The 20,704-nt window shown below is 37.0% G+C and overlaps 1 protein-coding gene across 1 annotated transcript in view; it reads right to left on the bottom strand.

Moving 5' to 3' along the window:
* SMARCA2 (SWI/SNF related BAF chromatin remodeling complex subunit ATPase 2) overlaps positions 1-20,704 on the bottom strand; it is a 101,421-nt gene that overhangs the window by 42,068 nt on the left and 38,649 nt on the right. The window contains exons 14-25 of the mRNA XM_086480570.1: positions 20,376-20,523; positions 18,009-18,172; positions 16,139-16,205; positions 15,479-15,589; positions 13,751-13,993; positions 13,347-13,460; positions 11,162-11,269; positions 9,601-9,687; positions 8,643-8,689; positions 7,049-7,215; positions 4,231-4,394; positions 2,548-2,775 (exon numbers count right to left, since the gene is read on the bottom strand). Coding sequence (XP_086336696.1) covers positions 2,548-2,775; positions 4,231-4,394; positions 7,049-7,215; positions 8,643-8,689; positions 9,601-9,687; positions 11,162-11,269; positions 13,347-13,460; positions 13,751-13,993; positions 15,479-15,589; positions 16,139-16,205; positions 18,009-18,172; positions 20,376-20,523 — 1,648 coding nt within the window. The remainder of the gene's footprint in view (positions 1-2,547; positions 2,776-4,230; positions 4,395-7,048; positions 7,216-8,642; positions 8,690-9,600; positions 9,688-11,161; positions 11,270-13,346; positions 13,461-13,750; positions 13,994-15,478; positions 15,590-16,138; positions 16,206-18,008; positions 18,173-20,375; positions 20,524-20,704) is intronic.

The following is a 20,704-nucleotide window of genomic DNA, read 5'->3' on the forward strand; positions in this document are numbered from 1 at the left end:
ACTGGCAAGATTTCTACACCTCAAAAGAAAAAGTTCTTACTAATGCAATTCCCAACAAACACCTCTGTACCCTAATGTACATATAATTTCAATTTTAACATCAAAAAAGCAACTAGGAAAATGATATAGCTAGTTCTTCTCACTTGTAGTCAGTGCTCCTTCAACGTTCAAGAACAGGAAGTTACATAGTTATACACACAGAGAAAAAAAAGAGCACAGATCCCTTCTTTTATGATCAGTGAAGAACCCTCATGCAAGTTTCACATGCTTCCTATCATCTCAAACAGAGCCACTTGTGACCTGAAAAAAATAAGGGATCCCACAGCAAAAGCTGTAACAACAGTGTCCAAATAATCTGTGGTTAGTCTGAATAATCCTGTTACCAACCAGGTAGGCTTGGCACAGAAAAATTTATGAACACCAGTGCCAACAAAAAATGCCTCCATGAACATGTTACTTCTAATCACCTATCATACATTCCTATTATTCTAATATATCTTTCTAAATACTTCTTTGCTTTATCTAGTGCTGCTAAAAAAAAAAAAAAAAAAAACAGAGCAAAAAGGACAGAAGACAGAAAAATGAGAATTTTGATGCTGAATTTATGAAAACCACTAAGAAAGGACAAATACAATATGGTGCTCTACATGTAAGTGCAAAAAGCTCTGATACACAAGTTTAAAGCATGCTTAGCATGGGAATAACTAGGTGCTCACTTACCTGATCTCTTTATTAGATGTGCTAGTCTGTATTTGCAAGTCAAAGATGTTTAGGTATTAATAACTTTTAACTAAGAGATTTACTTTTTCTTGTCATCTCTCATTTGATACTCAAATTTTGTTTCTAGTGCTGTTGCAATGAAGAAGCAATTGCTGACCAGTGCAGAATGGTGCAAATTCAATCCCTCTTACTCCCTCAGCAGTTTCAGTGTTTGGGCAAAGTTGTGCATAGTCTTTGTTACAAAGAAATTTTACTTGAAAGCTTCAGCTTCAGTCTGACTGTTAGGAGTCAGACTGCAACACCAATGCTTGCTTTAAAGACTGATGCTGGGTTACGGCAAGAAAACTTTGGTTGAATCTGTGCTTGCCTCAGGATGGCAGATCAAGTATATCTGAACCACACACAAGAAGCAAATTGCTCTGAAGTCATCTGTGAAATAAGGCATGTTAAGTAGGCCTGAACTACAGTCCTGACTTTTGAAACATTTTCAGACAAATATTTTCTAGGGCTTTGAAAACCTAACAAAATTATGTCAATTTTAAAAACAAATCCACAGGCTTACTGAAAATTTCTATTGGTTTCAGGTTCATCTATCTACTTATGTAGATGGCATTGGCTGCTTGAGAACTACAGTTTTACTTATTCAAAAATGGTACATATACATCATCCCATTTCTGCATTCACACCCTAAATAAGACAATTTCTGATAAACTACTTGTCACTCTTTCATTTCTTATGAAAAACACTAAAACACCACCACAAAGTTCTATGTTAATCATGTACCAGCTTTTTCTAAATGTACAACAAGATGAAGAGTTTATACAAAAGGTTTAATTATTGAAGAAGTAAATTCCTTGGTCTTTGAAACTTTATACCACATAATGAAGGATGCCTGTGGAACACAGACTATAGAATCTTCTTTTCTTTCAGTGTGCACCAGATTCAGATGTACAAGGCATACTCAGAGGCAAAATTAGACTTGAAATCTCTGCATCTTTAACAAGCGTAGGATATTTTTGAGGTGGGAAAAAGTCACTGTAGAATGGGATTTTTGTGTGTGTATGTCTTCAGCATAATTGATACATTTATACACTCTCCCTCAAAGGCAGCTTTCATCCAGATTTTGTTCACATTAAGTGAAGAGTCTGCAGTGACAGGCAAAACAAGGGGCTCACCAGTCCACAATTACAATTCCACAGAAGAACACAAAGAAAAGACACGGACATACAGGCAGTGATTCCATAACCTCACCTCCCACTATTTTAAGGAAAGACTCGACAGATGTTTTTAAACAACTAATGGTTTCTTGAAGAGGAAGTGGTAACCAGAAGTCCATGTTGTGCACAGCACCAGAAAGAAAGAGTTACTTTGCTGGCTTACCCAAAGCACATCAACGGAGATCTTAACTCTTACCCAGGATCCAAAAGCATAGTAAGCAGGGTCTTTCATGATTGAACTTACCTAATGCTAGTTGCTCAGCTCATCTGAAAATGAGTTTACCTAGTTTAACACATAAACTCGATTTAAGAACTGTTTCATAATGGTTTTGGAAAAAATCTTTGTTTGAATACAACTTTTTGTCAAAATTATGAAAGGGTGGAATGGGTTTAAGTTAGAATGCCTAATTCTACACTAAGATTTAACCATAACCATTACATTATAACCTATTACTGTGACCAAAAAGATGAAAAAAATGAAGTTGTTTCTTTGACTGGATGGTAAGAACATGATGCCATTTCTAATTTCAAAGGAGATGACAATCTGATGAAAAAAATGGCTTAGTACTTCCTGAAACATCCTCTTACTGATTATTTCTAACTACCTTACCTCATTTTCTTCTTCATGCTCCAATATAGCCTGTAGGAAGGCTCTCCTTTCATGGCTTGAAGATTTCTGATCAAACATTCCAGCCTGAATAACTTTTTGATCTACGTTCAGCTTATACTTTGCAGCAGCAAGTATCTTCTCTTCCACACTGTTCACAGTGCACAGTCGCAGGACTCTAACTTCGTTCTGCTGACCAATTCGGTGAGCTCTATCTTGGGCCTGCAAGTCCTATTAGGTAAAGAACACATAGAGTGATTTATATTGTAAGTGTGCTACAGAAATAATTCTCTACTTAAAGGACATTACAATGGTGATTCTTTTTCATATAAAAAGGAAACAACAGTCCACCACAATTCACATGTTTCATTCCTCATTGTTTTCTTCCCTAAAACTTCATCAGACCCAGGTAGGGGGAAAACTGAAAAGAAAAGCCATGGATATGCTCTGTACAGTGTAAATGCCGTAAGCCAAAACTTTTGAAAGCATGTGCAGTGACTGAGAAGGGCTGGTGTATTTATTTTTTCCTTTCTGTTTGAAGCTCATGGCATTCCAAGCCAGAATGAACTCTGAATGAAATATCTCTTGACTGCAGGAAAAGGAAGCCACAAAAGTACTAGGAAAAAACTCATATATAGACTTATCTATAATTCTAATTCTTAAATATGTTGAAGTAGAACTAAAAAATACACTGCAGGCCACAGGTAAAGAATTTCTTCTATTAATTCAAAATCTTTTACTACACTGCAAGGATTTACTGCTATCCAACTTCCGAAATATACAGTACTCTGCATTAAGCTTGTTTGTGAAAGCAACCTAAAGACAACTAAAAATACAAAGAATGAAGTGCTTTCTGAGCTGCTTTTAAAACCTCTAAATAAAACTGCTCTGAATTTCTTAAGCTTCATTTTAAATTGGTCACCATGGCACCTATGGGAGTGCTGCCTTGAAAGTTCTATATAAAACTCTTTTTAGTCTCACTTCCCTTACTTTTACCTGTAGCCATTGACTATGATGTGACTTGCATATATTTGCACAATAGCTGAAAACACACATAGCTATGTACTTCCAGAGATATCTAACTTATGTTCTCAAAAAAAAAAAAAAAAAAGGCACTGTCAGACTCCAGTTACCTCTTCTTTTTTAAATGAACTGAAGTGGTTTGATAGTCCCTTTTCCTGGTGATCTGTACTCACTACTACCCACCCACACCAACAATGTAAGTTCAGTGTCTCAGGCCAAGACTGCTGCACTCACATGGCCACTAATTTCTTGAGACAGGCAGTGTTCTGCACGGCCTTTAATAAGATACTGCAATCTACCTACCAAAGACTCAAAATGAAGAGTTACTTATTAATGTTCCAAGGGTTAAAGACCAAGTACAGTTATACAAATGTATCAAGCCTATCGAGCTCCCTAGCTCTGAGGATTCCCTGAGACTCAGATAAAACATATACACAGACACAGAATTACTTCACTCACTCAAACCAAAACATTTCCTGATTATAGCAGTTTGACTCATAAATTCCTCTCAAAGAAGCATTTAATGCCTTATCTGGATCTATTCCTTTCACCCCAGGCTATATCCCCAATTTAAAGAAGCAAACAAAAAGAGCATCATGAATTCTTCGCACACTTCATGAAGATAAGTAAATAAAAATAAGTAAAAAATAAGTAAAAAATAACCTGGTGAGGATTCCAGTCACTATCAAAGATTATAACAGTGTCAGCAGCCTGGAGATTTAAGCCTAGCCCTCCAGCCCTTGTACTCAGCAAGAAGATAAAGTATTGCGACCCAGGTTCATTGAACTTCTTCAACAGAGCAGCTCGATCCTCTGATTTTGTTGTGCCTGAAAAGAAATTAAAAAAACACCCTATAACAAAGATGTGAACTGAAATACTGTAAACCACAGTATCAGTTGCTGAAGGTACCTGTGCAAGGCAAACTTTAGCTCACTTTTTGCCATGTCTGCCACATTTTCCATAACGCAGAACAAACACTGGCCATGAATGTTTTGGTCAACTGCCTACCACATCTAAGAGGTGGACTTCTAAGTATCTCTTTTAAGTATTTCTTTTGACATTTCAAAAGTGCACTTTAAAATGTTGGCTAGCATTGTTACACCTTTTTATGACTCACATAAATTTCAACTGAAGTTACTATACAGAAACTGAAGAGAGCTCCAGTTTTAATTAATGCCTTTCGGACACAACAGCCTCTAAATATTTACTTATATAGATATTTATCAAAATGTCGGTGTTGGCTTTCAGAGTCGTAATTAATATGAAAGGACTGAAAGTTCTCGAAGTGTCCTGTCTTGAGGGTGATGGTGTACAAGGGCTGAGGGAGCACAGGCAAGGAATTCAATCACGGTGAAAACGTAAACAAAGTTCTAAGTAAAAATCTAGCAACTGCAGGAATTTCATGTACTCAGCAATAATCTATACGGGTCACCTTAGCCTGGTCTGCTGTTTGCCTTCTTTTTTTACACTTCTGTCTGTAACTGAAATCCAAAGAAAGTCTGCTATTTTTATTCAGATATCAATGTATGTAAAGAATATGAAGTTTTTCTATTACTGCGGTGTGTTGACCCCAGCTGGCTGCCAGATGCCCTCTCCTCCCCACCACCCCACTCCTTCTCCTCAACAGTACAGGGGGAGAAAATAAGATGGAAAAGCTTACCTTTTATTAAAAGGCAGTTTAATAAAAGCAAAAGCTGCGCATGCAAGCAAAGCAAAAAGAGGAATTTATTTACTACTTCCCATCAGCAGGCAGATGTCCAGCCACTTCCTGGAAAGCAGGACCTCAGCACCCATAATGAGCACTTGCAAAGACAAATGCTGTAATGACGAATGTCCCTGTATCCTCTTCCTTTCCCTCAGCTTTTATTGCTGAGCACAACCCTTTGGTCGGTTTGGGTCAGCTGTCCTGGCTAGGTCCTGGCTCACCCTCAGCCTACTGGCTTTGGGGGTGGAGGGGTGGTTTGGAGAGGATACCTTGACACAGTGCAAGCACTGCTCAGCAATAGCCAAAACACTGCAGTGCTATCACTGGTGTGTTACCAACCCTGACTAGCAGCAAATGCAAAGCATGGCACTGTGTGGACTGCTAGGAGGAAAGTTAACTTCATCCCAGCCAGACCCAGTACAATCGCACAGCCAAACTGCTGGCCCACAGAAACTCATTCCCTTAAGAAGCACATCGCTTGCATAGAAAACACTATGTGAGAAGACAGCTGGATAGAATCTACATATATGTTACATTCCAGCATGGAACGTATCTGTCATCACAAAACTGGAAAAGAAGGAAAAAGGGTTCATCTTACTAATTTACTGAATTACCTGCAAAACCTTAAGAAAGCAAGGAGATGTATTTACCATACCACATATTGCCACAGACATTCTAGCATGAAAAAGAATTAATTTAAAAATACATGGTGTAATGTAATTCAAAACATTTTAAATGTAATATAATTCTTCTTTCTTGTATGGAAACATTAAAACACCTACAGACCAGCAGTGAGGGTTTTGGTAGCGTGGTACTATGTTCTTCAGCCAGTTTTGACAAAGACATCCTGTGGCACAGTGGGACACTTGTGTCTCAGTTTCACTGGCTCATTTTACATTTGAGGATAACAGCGTTTCAAGTATATGTTCATTAATATTTGTAAAGGACAAGAATACTTCTCAGCATTACTTTTTCTTCCCAATAAAGCAAGAAGCAAAAAGTCAACTTAAAATGCTGTGAAAAGAATATTCGAAAGGATCTTAAACTCTCACTTTATTCATAAAACATATCTACATATAAAGCAATTGAGGCTACTGACCTTCCTGTGAAATTCAGGTAGAAAACTACAGTACTACTTTACCTGTCACTGAAATTCAGCTATCCTGTGGAGAACAGCAGTTGAACGTTAAACTGGTACAAATTAATTTATTACATTGGAATCTGGGCAAAACACTAGCATTATCATCTCTCATCACAAGAATACTATCGGGCAACTTAGATAGTGACAACTGATGGGGACCTTGGATTTTAAACCTTGTTTGAAAAAGCCGCTAAACATCAAATCTCCACATAATCTGCGTTCCAGGAACAGACCTGCCAGTTCATCAAAACAATCCCTCAACCAAATGGTTTGCAGATCAAACAGATGAAAGAAAACAGTCAAAGAGCCAGGGAGATGAAGAACTACTTCAGATCAACTCTACCGAGAGAAGCAGAAGTACACCTTGCTCAGTACCTTGTCTGCAAGAACAGGGAAAATTCTAGTAAATGCAGCTTAAGCGTCTACTGACATGTAACTTCATGATAAACACCCTCACAGACTCTTCCTTCATAGATTTGCCAAATCATCTTCTGAACCTGTTTACGCTTTTCTCACATAACAGCACTGGTGCGCTAGGAAGACACTAGAAAGAGAACCTAGGTCTCCCATACCCAAACTAATGAAGCAGGCTACATCCTAATATTATTTATCCTTTTTTTTTAAATTTAGCTTACCATCAAGACGCAGGTAAAGGAAATTTCGAAAGGCAAAGTAGTCTTCCATAATGGTCATGAGCGACGTCATTTGACAGAAAAGAAGCACACGATGGTTAGTAGCTCGTAACTTTGGTAGAATACGATCGAGTAGCTCAAACTTCCCTGAGGCCCGATAAAGTTCAGCTCTGTTGAAGAGAAAAAGAACAGTAAATGTCGGAATGACCCCACCTTTAAAAAAGTTGTAAGTCATTATCATGTTGGAGTGTAACAGAGAGATTAATTTATTTCAGATAAAAAAGACTAACAGGACTTTTCTCTCTTTAAAATTGTTTATGGTGATTAAAATAAAAAAAATAAACACCCATGTGAATTCTTGTTTCGAAAGGATTTTTCTTCAATTACAAAAACTGTGTGGACTTTCAACTGCACAGAATTCCTTCCTTTATGAAACTCAATTCTGTTTCATGATTTATCAAAACAAACATGATTTCTCAGCTACATAAGCATTTTATCAGTTAAGACATTCACCTGCTAGTTTTGCTTTCAACTGGCATTTACTGCAGCTTAAGTTGTATTCATCAGGCACATTAGCAACAATTCCCTTTGAACCGAACTACTATTCACATGAACGTGCAATATTCCAAACTGAACTAATATACAGAGATGATGGGAGGAGTTTGACAGAGGATATACTCTTTAGCCATATACCCTTAATAGTCCTGAACAATGTTTATTTGCTTTGATTAGCTGCTTTTCTGTCTTCTATGCTATGAATTGCGAAACAGTCTCTTAGCACTGAAATTCAAGTCAAAACTGAGAAAATTAATATAAGTAAACAGGATGTCTCAATCAGCATCACAGTGACAAGCTTTACTAAAACAAATTTCACATAACTTTTTTCTACCCTTCTGTCTGTACTCTCAAAATCTAATTTATCATTACCAACAGTATTCTTAAGTCCACAAGATACACGGCCTTCTGATATGCATACATAAGTAATCAGCAAAAGACTAAACTGTTTAGCCTGCAAGTAGTCTGGTATACTATTTAGGGAGACAAATAGTCTGGTATACTTGTTAAGGCAAAAATAAGAAATGTCATTAACATCTGAACCTGAAGGGGGTCAGGTGGAAGATACACACCTTTCCTTTAGAAAGCATCCATTTCTAGACAGTTGCACAAAGAAGTGCCAAGAACAAAATTTAATTCTATTTCATTTCAAATAATGGAAGAAATGCTACTTCAGTTTGGAGTAAAGATGGTAAAGAGGGAAAAGCAGAAGGCAAAAGTAACAAGAAAGAGAAGAAAATCCCAACTGATATCTCTGGAGAGTCATTCCAACGAATTTCAGATGGTATCTAAGCTAATTCAAAATGAGGGGAAAGGAACACATTAGCTTACAGTCTTCTCTGCCTGCGAAAGAGAAGGAGGGTCATAAAAAGCTAAGACTACACTTCTAGTACTGTTATCTTTTTTTGGCTTTAGGTATGTGCCCTATGTCTCCTCTGCCTTTCTGTAAATTTGAGTTTGCTAGCATGTACCTTCTAGAAAAAGAATGTGATACACGTTAGCTCCAATATAACATTATGAACAGAAGGAAAAACTGAGTTACCCGTTGATGACACCATTTGAGTAGCCTAAATGTTCAGCGAAGGACTCCTGCAGTTATAAACAATAAACAGATTATTACAAACCACACAGTAACTCAAAATCATGCATTCTTATATCAATTACATTAAATATATGAATGTTGGGGGTTTAGTTCCACTATGTTCATACTCCTGGAATCCACCTTGTAGCAACAGTGCTCTGCTTAAAATTTTACTCTACTACAATTATTTGAAATGCACAGTTTCCAGAAGTAACTTCTGTCAGCGTACATTTTACCAGGTTACAAATATAGGAGAACCTAATTAATTTATACTAATTACTGGAAGATCTATTTGCAATTACTCAATTTAATTAATTAGCATACAAAAGCACAAAGAGTGAAAACTACAATGATAAAATATCACAGTAGGTACTTAATTATTCATTCATGAATGTAGCTACATTCCAGATATTTACAACACTTCCTGTCTTTCCAGATATATTATTATATTTACATACTTTGGTTCCTAATGAGAGATGCTATACAGATAGTACATTTTTGCTGAAAAAACAAGGTGGATAGAATAGGACAATTTTGGTTGATATAGTAAAGATTAGCGGCCTGCTAGTTACAAAGGTCCTACACACAGCATTGTCAACTAGTGTCTCTACATCATAAATTAGGTCTAACTAGGAATGTCTCACACTAAAAAAACTCTTCATTTTTTAAAGACAGTGTATCCACAAGATTAAATGCTTTAAAACTAGACAACAGATTACCAATAAAAAGTTGATGGTTAGTCTATTTGTTTCTAAGAATAAGGGACCATAATGATCATGGTTTTCAAATGTGTCCTTATCAGCATAAATGATGTGGACAGAGATGTCTTCTTCCACACACATAAGCTTCAACAACAGTTTTCTATTAGGTTAGCCATCTGAATAAAAACAACTCTCAAAATCAAACCTTTCAGTCTTACCTCAATGTGTTGAAACATGTATGGGTGATTGCATATCTTTCTCAATTGCATGATAGTGTTCATAAGAGTTTTTGCCCCACCTTTTCCCTATGGGTACAAACAATGCAAATCAAGTGATGAATCTGATTTCTTAGCTTATTGATGCTTTTGAAAGATATTTTTAAATGCACATGTAAAATACTTCTACCCCAAACCTGAACACTGCATCACTAATTAAAAAAAAAAACCAAACCAAACAAAACCCAAACAAAAAAACAAAACAACAAAAAACCAGAAGCTACTGTGCAGTTGTCTTGCTATGTATAAATTAATCTATCATAAGGATGCTTCGTAACGGAAAAGGAAGACCTGGAAGTAATCCACAGAGTGTGTTATGTGTCTACCTGCAGTATTCACAGTGGAAAGCAGAGCATCTACTGTCCTGTATACTGCTTATTTATACTGTTTATTATGAAACCATACATATTCCATTGGGTCTGAACCCTCTAACAGGAAACTATTCTAGCTGGATGCTTTTCAATTCTACAGTATCTCCTCCTGTCTGTTAACTGGATATATGGGTTTCTTTTTCCAGGCCAAATGAAGCATAGGGCCACAGGCAACTAAAAACCTAGAGATAACTGTGATAAAAGTGAGATTTGTAGGACAAAAGTAAAGGCATCAAACTACAAAATTACATTAAAAATACAACAGAGGAACATAATTAATGTTTACAAAGTGTTCAAACTATGAAGATGAGTATCAACATCCAATGATAAGAACCAGCTTTGAATAAGCACCAGCAAAGAAAACAACTTGATTGCACAAAACAAGGAGGGTAGAATAAGATGCTGAATTTAAAGAGTCACACATTGTACCAATGCAACCCGCAAAAGGATGGTGGAGAGACAATATGTGATTGCACTGCATCAGTACTACAAACGTAACACGGTGCAAACACAAACTGTTACACATCAGCTGTTTTGCAGTGCCTAGTCAAGGTATTTCTCTTTTATTACAATATGAAAAGTGTACACACAAATAAGCTGATGAATGGCAACTTGTTAATATATTAACTTGATGGCATAGTCAACACTTACAAATATGTAATCTAAATCTGACTATATGACTTTGAATCCTATTGTATCTCTTAAAGAACTTTGTCATGAACAGATCTTGTAAGTCTGAATGCAAGCATACAACCCTAGCTGGACAAAACAAGACTTAACTAATATGTCTGAAAGACAAGATGAATAACCTGTAGCCAGTGCTGCCACAATCACAATTATTCAGGTACGTTATTGGATTAAACTCAGCCATAGGAAATGCTGCGTTTTTTCAAACACTGCCTGTTGCAGAAAAGCATTGTAATTACAGTGACTACAAGTAGGTTTTTTTCCTTGTAAACAGAGAGGTGAGCTGCAGTCTTGTATAACAAAAATATGTCTGCTACAGATTTCCTTTCTCATGACGATACCTACAGTAAGAGCCTACATACTAATTTCATAACACACAAACCATATCGTTAGCACGTTTAGTCATAATACATTGCTTCCCACATAATTTAGTCTTTCTTCTGTACCTTCTTGTCTTTTTCAGAACCATCTGTGAGAAGGATTCCCTTGGCTTGCATGTGACGGTACAGAATCTTCTGAAGAGCTGACATGTCACATTTTATCACATATTCCACCTAGTGTAAAAAAAACCCAAAACAACCATAAACACACTGAAATAATAATGTCTGCAGGATCTAACTGCAGGTTCTCGTCATCCTAAAACACAGCCCAGAAAAATACTAATCTTTTATCCACACCCTAACACATGTGATTTCAGTGAGCAGCAATCCAACTGCTAGCACAACAATCAGTATCTCAAAAGATTATCTGTGACTCATAACTACGAGACAGTTGGATCCTAAGAATGTAAGTGCAGAACTGCCAAACATATTTTTTCTCATTCTGTAATTTTGTCAATTTAAAATAATAATTAAATATTGATTTTATTTTATGTTTAACAGGTAATTGGAAGAAAAAGTTTTATGTTTAACAACTTGTGGACTTTATTATGTCTGTAAAGCATTGTAAAAATACCAAGCAAAGCTTTATAAAAATATCACCATTGTATACCTAGCAAATACGGATCCCTCACAGTATCTAATTAGCATTATGCTTACCTACGTTGGAATAGAAATATGCCGTTTTCTTTACATCAACTAATAACACAGAGAATTAATCAAGTACTGTATGATCCCCACATTCAGTTTGACTTCTTGTTCAGCTTTGTAAAACTGTGTTTATTAAAGCAGTTTTTGACTGCACACTATCTTTAAATCCAGTTAATACAAAGACTTCATACTAACCTATTTTTATTATTACCCAATTTCCAGATTACAGTCACTATGTTTTTAGTCAGTTATGTAAAATAAAAACAGTCACATAATAAACCGACACTAGCAGTCAGAAATCTTTCAAGTAGTGACTAAAAGAAAAAGCGTAAGGTTCCCAATGTTTAATAAATAAATGGAATAAAAACGATGGGGTTATTTTCTTCTCAGAAAGACAGGAGGATGAACTCTTTAATGAGAAGTAACTATTTCTTCAATGGCTTCTTAACCAAGATTTACAAGATCAGATGAAACTGATTAACAGGCTTTGGTCAACAAGTTCAGTCCTCACGGTCGGACTAACTGCTTTTTTCATAAACAAGATCATGGAAACAGAAAGAAGCACAGTCCTCTGAGTACCAGTCTGTATGCAACTTCTAAATCCTCCTCCTCCAATGCCTATTAATGGATTTATCACATACAGTGTCTCTACCTGGCAGAAATTTGAATAGAAACAAAGATTTCAGTAAAATTTTTAAATCTAAGTATATTTCATTCTCAAATAAATGCTTCTGAGGATACTGAGATTTGAAGCAACAGAAAGTGATAACAGTAATAGTGTTCCTATAAAGATGAAAAAGAAATTTTTAAAAAGCCTCTCCTTTCAGGACTGTCACTAAGCATCTGTACAGAGTTCTGCCAGTGTTAGTCAGCTTGTAACACAACCTACAAAAATTTCATTTTGGTATGGTTTCAACCCAGCTGACCTTAGCACCAAATTTTCCCTAGCACACCTTCAAATTTGCTCTTTTACTTAGTTGCTACTGTTATTCTGGGAAGGATGAATGGGAAAAGTGATGCAGGATTGCAGAGGAAGACAGGGTAGGGCTAGGCGAGTTGCCCAGAGATAAAACCTATGATCTTTCAAATCAGATGTGAATTTTATGTTCCGAATTAGTTAAAAAAACCCTGTGCAATTTCAACAAGACAATTGTCGTAACTCTAGGAATACTAATGCAGGACTAAATTCCGCCTGCTTTATAAAGTTCAGTAGTCCTTTAAGAATTTCAGTGAACTAACTAGGGGAGCAAAGGTTCCACCCGGTGCAGGGAGGATGGGACAGGACAGAATCTAATCATCCGTGTATGGTTGACTGACTTAGAACTTGAAACCAGATATTATGGAAATAAGTTGCTTGTCTGATATGGATGACTATGAAGAGAATTAAAGCTGTAAGACTGGTGAGGAATCCTGAGAATGCAGGAACCTCAGGTATTTAGGCTTCCTCAGTGGCCAGCTTTCTTTGCAGAGTTATAAACAAACAAACCACAGTAATAAAAGATGCTAAAGAAATCCCCTTCTGTAAAATAAATCTGAAAATGGAACATCACATAACGCTTAAAAAAAGTATTAAGCCCCTTCCACAACTGCTCTCATTGCAAACCTTTTCTGGCAGTTGAGACTCAACCTCTTTCTTCAATCTTCTCAGCAAGAAGGGCCGGAGCACTTTATGGAGACGACGGATGATCAGAATAGTTTCTTCCTCATTTAAGTCCACCTACAGAAGTTTATAGAAGTCACTACAAGGCAACTCAGTATATTAGGTAATGTCTTGTGTCACACAAAAGGTTAATTATGTGCAATAATTATTTTCATGTTACAACTAAACTGACTCTGAGTCAAAAAAGACACTGATACTAAACTTTTATGTCACTTTAAAAAAGGGGGCTTTTAGTTAATTCCCTAAGCACCAGGGAGAGTTCAAAGACTACTCCTTCTGTACAAGCTCCTTTCTGTTTTCATCAAAGTGGTTTGTTTCTGATGTTTTAGAAAAAACTGCCACAGTACCCTTTCTCCAGTCATGGCAAATGGAGCGTTGAACCACTGTTCAAAGGTGCTACAGCTCTTGAAAATGGTTGGGAGGAGGAAATTGAGAAGAGCCCAAAGTTCAGGCAACTTGTTCTGCAATGGAGTCCCAGTCAGCAGGATTCGCCTAGGGGCCACATAGTGAGTATTCAAGACCTGAGTCAGCTTGCAGTGATGGTTTTTCATTCGATGGCCTTCATCTACTATCATGTATTTCCATCGAATCTGCAAGAAAGCAAAGTCGGTGAAGTTAGAGCAGGTCAGACTTAGTCAAATTCCTCCTAACAACTGTAGAACAAAAATATTTCAAGCTCGAGACATCAGTCATTCTCATTTAGGAGAAAAGCAAAAGCAAGCATTATCCAAGTACCAGTGCCCTTGCAAGCAGCAAAAACAGAAACACAAGGTATGTCGAATTCTGACTTGAATTGCAACAGCAAACAGTGGATTCCTCGCATTTCTGGGAAAGCGGTTAGGGCGACTGCTTCTTCAAGGCCACAATATGGTTTACAGAAGAAGAAAGAGATCACATGAACTCCAAATAAACCTATCTGCACAAGAACCTTGACAGGAGACAGAAGCATTTTCAGACAAAATAACTATGCTAACAAACAACAGCAACCCTGAACTTTTATCTTGTTTTAGCTAATCCTTTGTTTTTACTCAAGAACAAAGCAGCATAATTACAATCACCTCATCTCAGTTACTGCATTTTCAAATAAAGTTTCTGTTTCTTAATGTGAAAGCTTACATGCAGCCACAGCAAACGTTGAAAGAAAAGTTGCTCGAGCTTTCTGTTACTACTTGTACTGCAACATGGGCAATCAACACATGTGCCAGACATATGACTAGGAAGCCCTTGGTTTGTACTTTCATAGGTGCTAACTAATTCCATTTCCCAGGACAGGCTGAACGGCATACTGCTGTCCTTCCTATCTTTTAGCATGAGTGGGCAAAAACTAGAGGGGAAGGAAAACTCTGCAGTCTCAAGCTGTTCTCAAGTGTTCAGAATTATGCCATGAAAATGCACTGTATTTGTATCAGAGAGGAAAAATGAATAAACTAAATATACACTTTGTAATAGAATGAAATAAAGTGAAAATTAACAACAGACAGTAGGACCATATGGTTTCTCCTCATGCCAAAATACCTCCTTAGTCTGTTTTGTGTGTACATGAAACAGTCTTACAGTACAGTAGCTTTCAAATTAATACATTACATTTGAGGCACATCTGTTAACAGTTAGTGAGCCTTTAAGAACTGGGCCTTATGCAGTAAACAGTCTGGATACCAAATTCATGACACAGGAACTATTAGTCATTTGGGGAAAAGTGACCATATAGCTGGAAAGGCTCTAGAAAGAGTGAGCTTCAGGTCAGAAACAACAGAAGAAAATTAAAGTAAGGACTGCAGATTAGTTTAATCTCACCATTAAGCAGAGGGGAGAAAAGTCCTGTTTTTTCAAGGACAGGCAGGTATACAGTACTGACAGAACTGCACAAATGAATTAAGTGTCCTGGCCACATTCAGAAAAATCCTGGTGTTTACCAGAAGAGCTGTGACTGAGAAGTCCAATCATAAACACAGGAACAGAAAAGTAAATGAAAGGTCTAGCTTCTATTGAAGAACAGAACAACTCAGGATTTCCCTACAAAACCATTTGAAGGTGTCTTGAAAGTCTTGCTGTTAAGAGATGACAGTTATTATTACCTTAGCAAGGATATGTTTGTCCTTTATTATGTACTCATAAGTAGTTAAAAGAACATTGAATTTTCCACTTCGAAGCTGAGGAACAAGTGAGCGGCGCATTGCAGGTGTACCCTAAAAGAGAAAGAGAAGTGAGTAGTTACTCTTCCTTCTGATGAAGAAAATACATAATTAGCAGACACAGAGCAAGCACATGAATTTGTAATCCTACAGTATTGCAAATACACTGATGCATTCTAGATTACTTCAGAGTGCTTTCCCTAAATGGTTGCTAGACTGTAAAGCTCTCTCTGTGGGCCACTGGAAACATGCAGCTAGTAGTTTAGTCTCCTTAAAAGTTGCTTGGCCCTACCACCACTACAGTAGACAAACAGCAAAGTATTCAGCTATGTATAAAATGTGAAGTAGTCATTGTTTGTATTACTCTCATCAGAAGCCTTGCAATATGAAAATTAACAATTTTATTCTGCATTTCACTATGTAAAAGTAATTACAGTTTATTACAGTCTTCTTAGTATGATTAACTCTCACTCCTTAGTACTTGATATACACGACAAAGCTTTACAAGCAAACAGTTTAGAAATGCTTGCAGAGGCAGAGGAAAAACCGGTTCTATTCTCATTCCTTCAACTCTATGATAATCATACAAAAAGCAAATCAAACCTTGTAAGATATCTTCACCACAGAAGGGGCCCATTTGTCAAATTCATATGTCCAATTGGATAAAGTCCTATCACAGAGATTATAAAGAAAAAGTAATATATTTCATCATTAAATAAAAGTGAATATTGTGTGTGAAATAAAGTCAAACTTTACAAATGTTTCCAAGTGGTTGCCAAATTTTAAATGCATTTCATGTAATCAACCCCCATAATTAACGGTGTATTTTTAAAAATGCACTTTATATACTCTAATAAAATATAAGCATCTCTGAGAGGGGAGTAAACAGAAAAAAGTGTGAAACTCTCTCTCAGCTCATATTCAGGGGCCTCTTTGAAACCAACTCAGAGTAATATTTTATGTGCATCTTTGTATTTCGGAGCCTATTAAGACCAAGAAAAACAACCCTGAACAAAAAATAGATTTGTAAGTTCGTTTATACTATTCATCATCCAAAAACTGACACTATATTACAGCTTTTCAAATATAGCCTCACAAAGTTGGTAATAGAATTCATCTGTGTTCTACTCAAGCAGAACTACTCATCATGCCACCCAATGTCACTATGTAGATACACCTTAGCACTGTGTTCTGCTGTGTGATGACAACAATTTTGTTTTTATGGCTAAACTAGCTGCTATCATAGAACAGCAGCAAAAGATAAAAAACAACTTTGAGGTTTTTTAGTTGCTTGCCTTCCCCCCCCCCCCGCCCCGGCCTTACTGGGCCTGTGCTGGCAGCAGTACTAGCTATTAAGAAAAGGCAGGGAAAGGCAGCTTTTAAAATGTATACAAGAAAGACATTTTTTTTTTTTAGAAATACAAGAAAAATCACTACAGAGTACTTGAAAGAAATCTGATTTTTTTACTGTTCCCATACGAAATCTGACAATAATAACACTCTCCCTTTATTTTTAACTTTGTTTTACTTTACAGATCTTCTCCCAGACATTTATTTTCACACTAGAGCTCATAATTTGTATTCATACAGTTAGGCACAGCTGTGGTATTTATGTTAGTCATTCAGTTACTACTGCAGCACAGCCAGAAGACAGGATACCTCAAACGAAATTATCCCACAACACATTTGCATGCTCACCACAACCAGCAGACAAATTATCTAATGAGAAGACCAGGGAATTTCTGCACATCAATCAAATCACTTACACACAAAAATCAGTAAACAACTTCTCCATGTCCTACATCAGTTTCACAATCCCTGACAGTTTTTATTTAAAACACAGCACTTCAAATCACTAAAACCCACACCTCACTTTCAGAGAAAGGAAAACGCATTAAAAGAAATGTACAAAACAAGCAGCATCTTGGAAAACTGAGGAAAAGGAAAAGGGGGCAACACAGTAAACAATCATAATCTGGACACTTGACCGAAGTGGGAGTATCACTCATCAAGGCTACATCTCAGGCTAGTTATACAGTACTTAAAAGATAATCCAACCCCATCAAAGCACAATTATTTTGTATTAGATGGGGGGGCAGCTGTTTAAAGAATTAAGCAACAGATTTTTAATATCATCATTAAAAGTTGAATGGGGAACTGCCGGCATGTAATATGAAATAAATGCCATCCCCCTCTTGTGGCTTAAGAGTGATTTACATTAAATTCACTACTCGGTTTGCCAAGAGCAGACAGTGAAACTAACGGAACCAAGTGCTTTATCAGCTTTCTCGTCACCCTTTCAACGTCAGGCAATTACCTGGAAAGAAATGATCACAGAAAACACTGAATACATGCTCAGTGTAATCCCACTGCGCACCTCATCTTGTCATTACACAAAAACCAAGTGTGTGTTCCGAATAAAACAACTGGCAACGCTTAGAATGGTAATAGCAGAAAGAGATCCTTTACTTACGAAAGGGGAACAATGATGAGATAGGGGCCATTGAGCCTTTTGTGCTCCATCAGGTAAGTGATGAGTGCAATTGTCTGTATTGTCTTTCCTAGTCCCATTTCATCAGCTAAAATTCCATTCAGATTGTTATTATAGAGTGAAACCATCCATTCCAGTCCCTGGAGCTGAAATGAAGAGTAATAGTTTCAGTTATTTAAAACTCAACATAATTAACACCAGTACTACAGACCAAAGTTCTGATGTCCCTGCCTACTTAGACGTTGGATTTCTTTTAATAATATTATATGCATGGATATATGCATGGGGATTCCTGGCTACCTTAACACCTTCCTTGCCCCCTGCCCCCCCTCCAAAAAAAAAAAAAAACCCAAGCAAACCAAGATAAATTTCTGGTAACAGGTATATGGAAATCATCACTCCTGTTTAGCAGAACCCACAATATGAAGTCAGATTTTACACATGGAAGTTTTTTGTGCTGCACCCAAAGCAACACAATACATCTAAGGTTGATGAATACTTAACATTACAAGAGTTTGTTCTTTGTTCTTCAATTTCAAAACTGTCAAATGCTAAACTTTCTGTGCATATTTCATGCCATTTGCCTGTGTCAATTAAAATCTTTCTAAACCAAACCCATCAAGTCTGCACAAAACACGTAAGCCTCACATTTGCCAACTGCATCACTGGTATGCTAAAGCTCATTGCACATGCCCATTTAGTGTCTGCTGTCCATACCTGCATGTGTCAGAGCAGGACCCCTTTGTCCCATTATACCTTGTGTATAAAATCCCAGAGCTGGAAGGAAGCCACAGTACTAAGCTAAGAAATGACTACATAACAGAGTTTCACACTGCTAGAAAGCATTGACTCAGATTACTCCCTTGCCACACGGACTTCCACACAGGTCTGTATCACATTACTCATGCAAGTACAAAGTAAGTTTTTGCTTCTAAGATCCAGACTTTTGATGTGTCTCATGCATGGAGAGGGAAGTAAATTAAGAGGCCTGAGAAAGTTCAGAGAGAAAACACTACATTCTTGAAGTAACCTTCTGTTGTCCCTGTGAGAGAGTATCCAAAATAAAGTTGCCAATTTCCTGGCTTTATATACATGCTGATGGATTTATATCTAGGTATTAAATTTTCCAGTCACTAAGAGTTGATCCAAATTTGTTCTGCACCCGCACATCCCACTTACAAAGTAGCTTCAGAATTGAGAACAGGAAAACTGTCTTTTCTATGTCATTGAATTTTCTCCACTGACATATACTGATATGAAGGAAGAGACAATCTGACCAAACTTGACAGTAAGAAACAGGAAAAGCAAAAAAAGTTTAGAAAGAAAAAGCATGTAAAATCTAGAGGACAGGGAAATACAGGGAGTGGAGATTTGCAGAACAGTCTCCTTCAGAACATTCTTGCTAGAACCAGAGCCAAGCCTCACCACTCCTGACATAAAGCTCCTTAGACAAGTGTGCCTTTTACCTCTGTGCAATTACTACACAGAATAGACACCATAAAGAACAAATCTACTTCATCTAGCAGCTGAAGGACATGCTCTAATTGTTAATCCCTGTGAGTGTCTGTGTAACTCCACAGACTGAATTATTTTGCTTTGTGGCACAAAGGGAAATTACATTGCAAACCACAGATCTGCATAATTAAAGAATATTTCTGTATTCCATACATAATTACAACTCAGGAAGTAAAGGAATTATCACAATCTTAACTTCCCATCCATAAGCCAATATGGCCATCAAATTAGTACTGTTATGCACTATTTACTTGGTATGTCAGGTAAACCTTCCCAGACAATGAATCAGGATTATGCAGTAAAGAAGGCTGCTGACTGCATCTGTTGGCTTCCTGCTTCACTGGGTGCACAAGCTGAACATATTGGCAATGAGGCAGCAAAAATAAAGAGGGCATCATAGCCGAGAGAGAGGCATATTTCTCTATAAGGAGAAATGCACTGAAATATTAGGATCTTAATTAAAAAATAAAATCCTAAACTTTTAAATATTGGAAGAAGAAAAATACTGTTAACGCACCACAAACGAAAACAGTAAGCGGAACTGAAATTCCAGGTCAATGAGAAGGATAGCAAAACTAAAATATTATTGGCCTGCAACGAAAAAAAATGTTACAGGTATATGCAGAAAGTTAGTGTTATTATTCAAGCAGTATGTATGAATCATTATCTGTGATAGGTAACTGTCACTGGTTTGTCCATGTAACTCCCAAATGCTTACCTACTAGAGATCTTTTATTTCTTAACAAAACTTCAGTTTGCCACTTGAAACACCACATTGAAATGTCAAGCATAACTCCAAGTTTTAAATACTTTAATGTTTTAACGATTTCTTACCTGATAATGTTTTAGTGTGCCATTAATAAGAAGAGAAGACTGCTTTTCCACCCTTTCTGTGATCGCGTGAGCAACAGTGTAGTAGGACTGAGACCCTCTAGCACTATATTGCATGCTATATTCATCATCCACATCTTGTTTGGCTGTTCTAGAAAGCAGAAAAAGAACTAAAGTGAACTCCCACAAACAAATAGGGGTTTTGGCCACAGCTCACGCATGTGTGTCTAAAGAAACAGTGCAAATCCCCAACTGTGGCAAGTACACCAAATGGTGCAAGCTACTTTATGAACAGTAAGTACACAATTAATACCAAATGATCATGTTCCTCC

Source organism: Leptosomus discolor, chromosome Z (assembly GCF_034619465.1).
Source record: "Leptosomus discolor isolate bLepDis1 chromosome Z, bLepDis1.hap2, whole genome shotgun sequence".
NCBI classification, from domain to species: domain Eukaryota; kingdom Metazoa; phylum Chordata; class Aves; order Leptosomiformes; family Leptosomidae; genus Leptosomus; species Leptosomus discolor.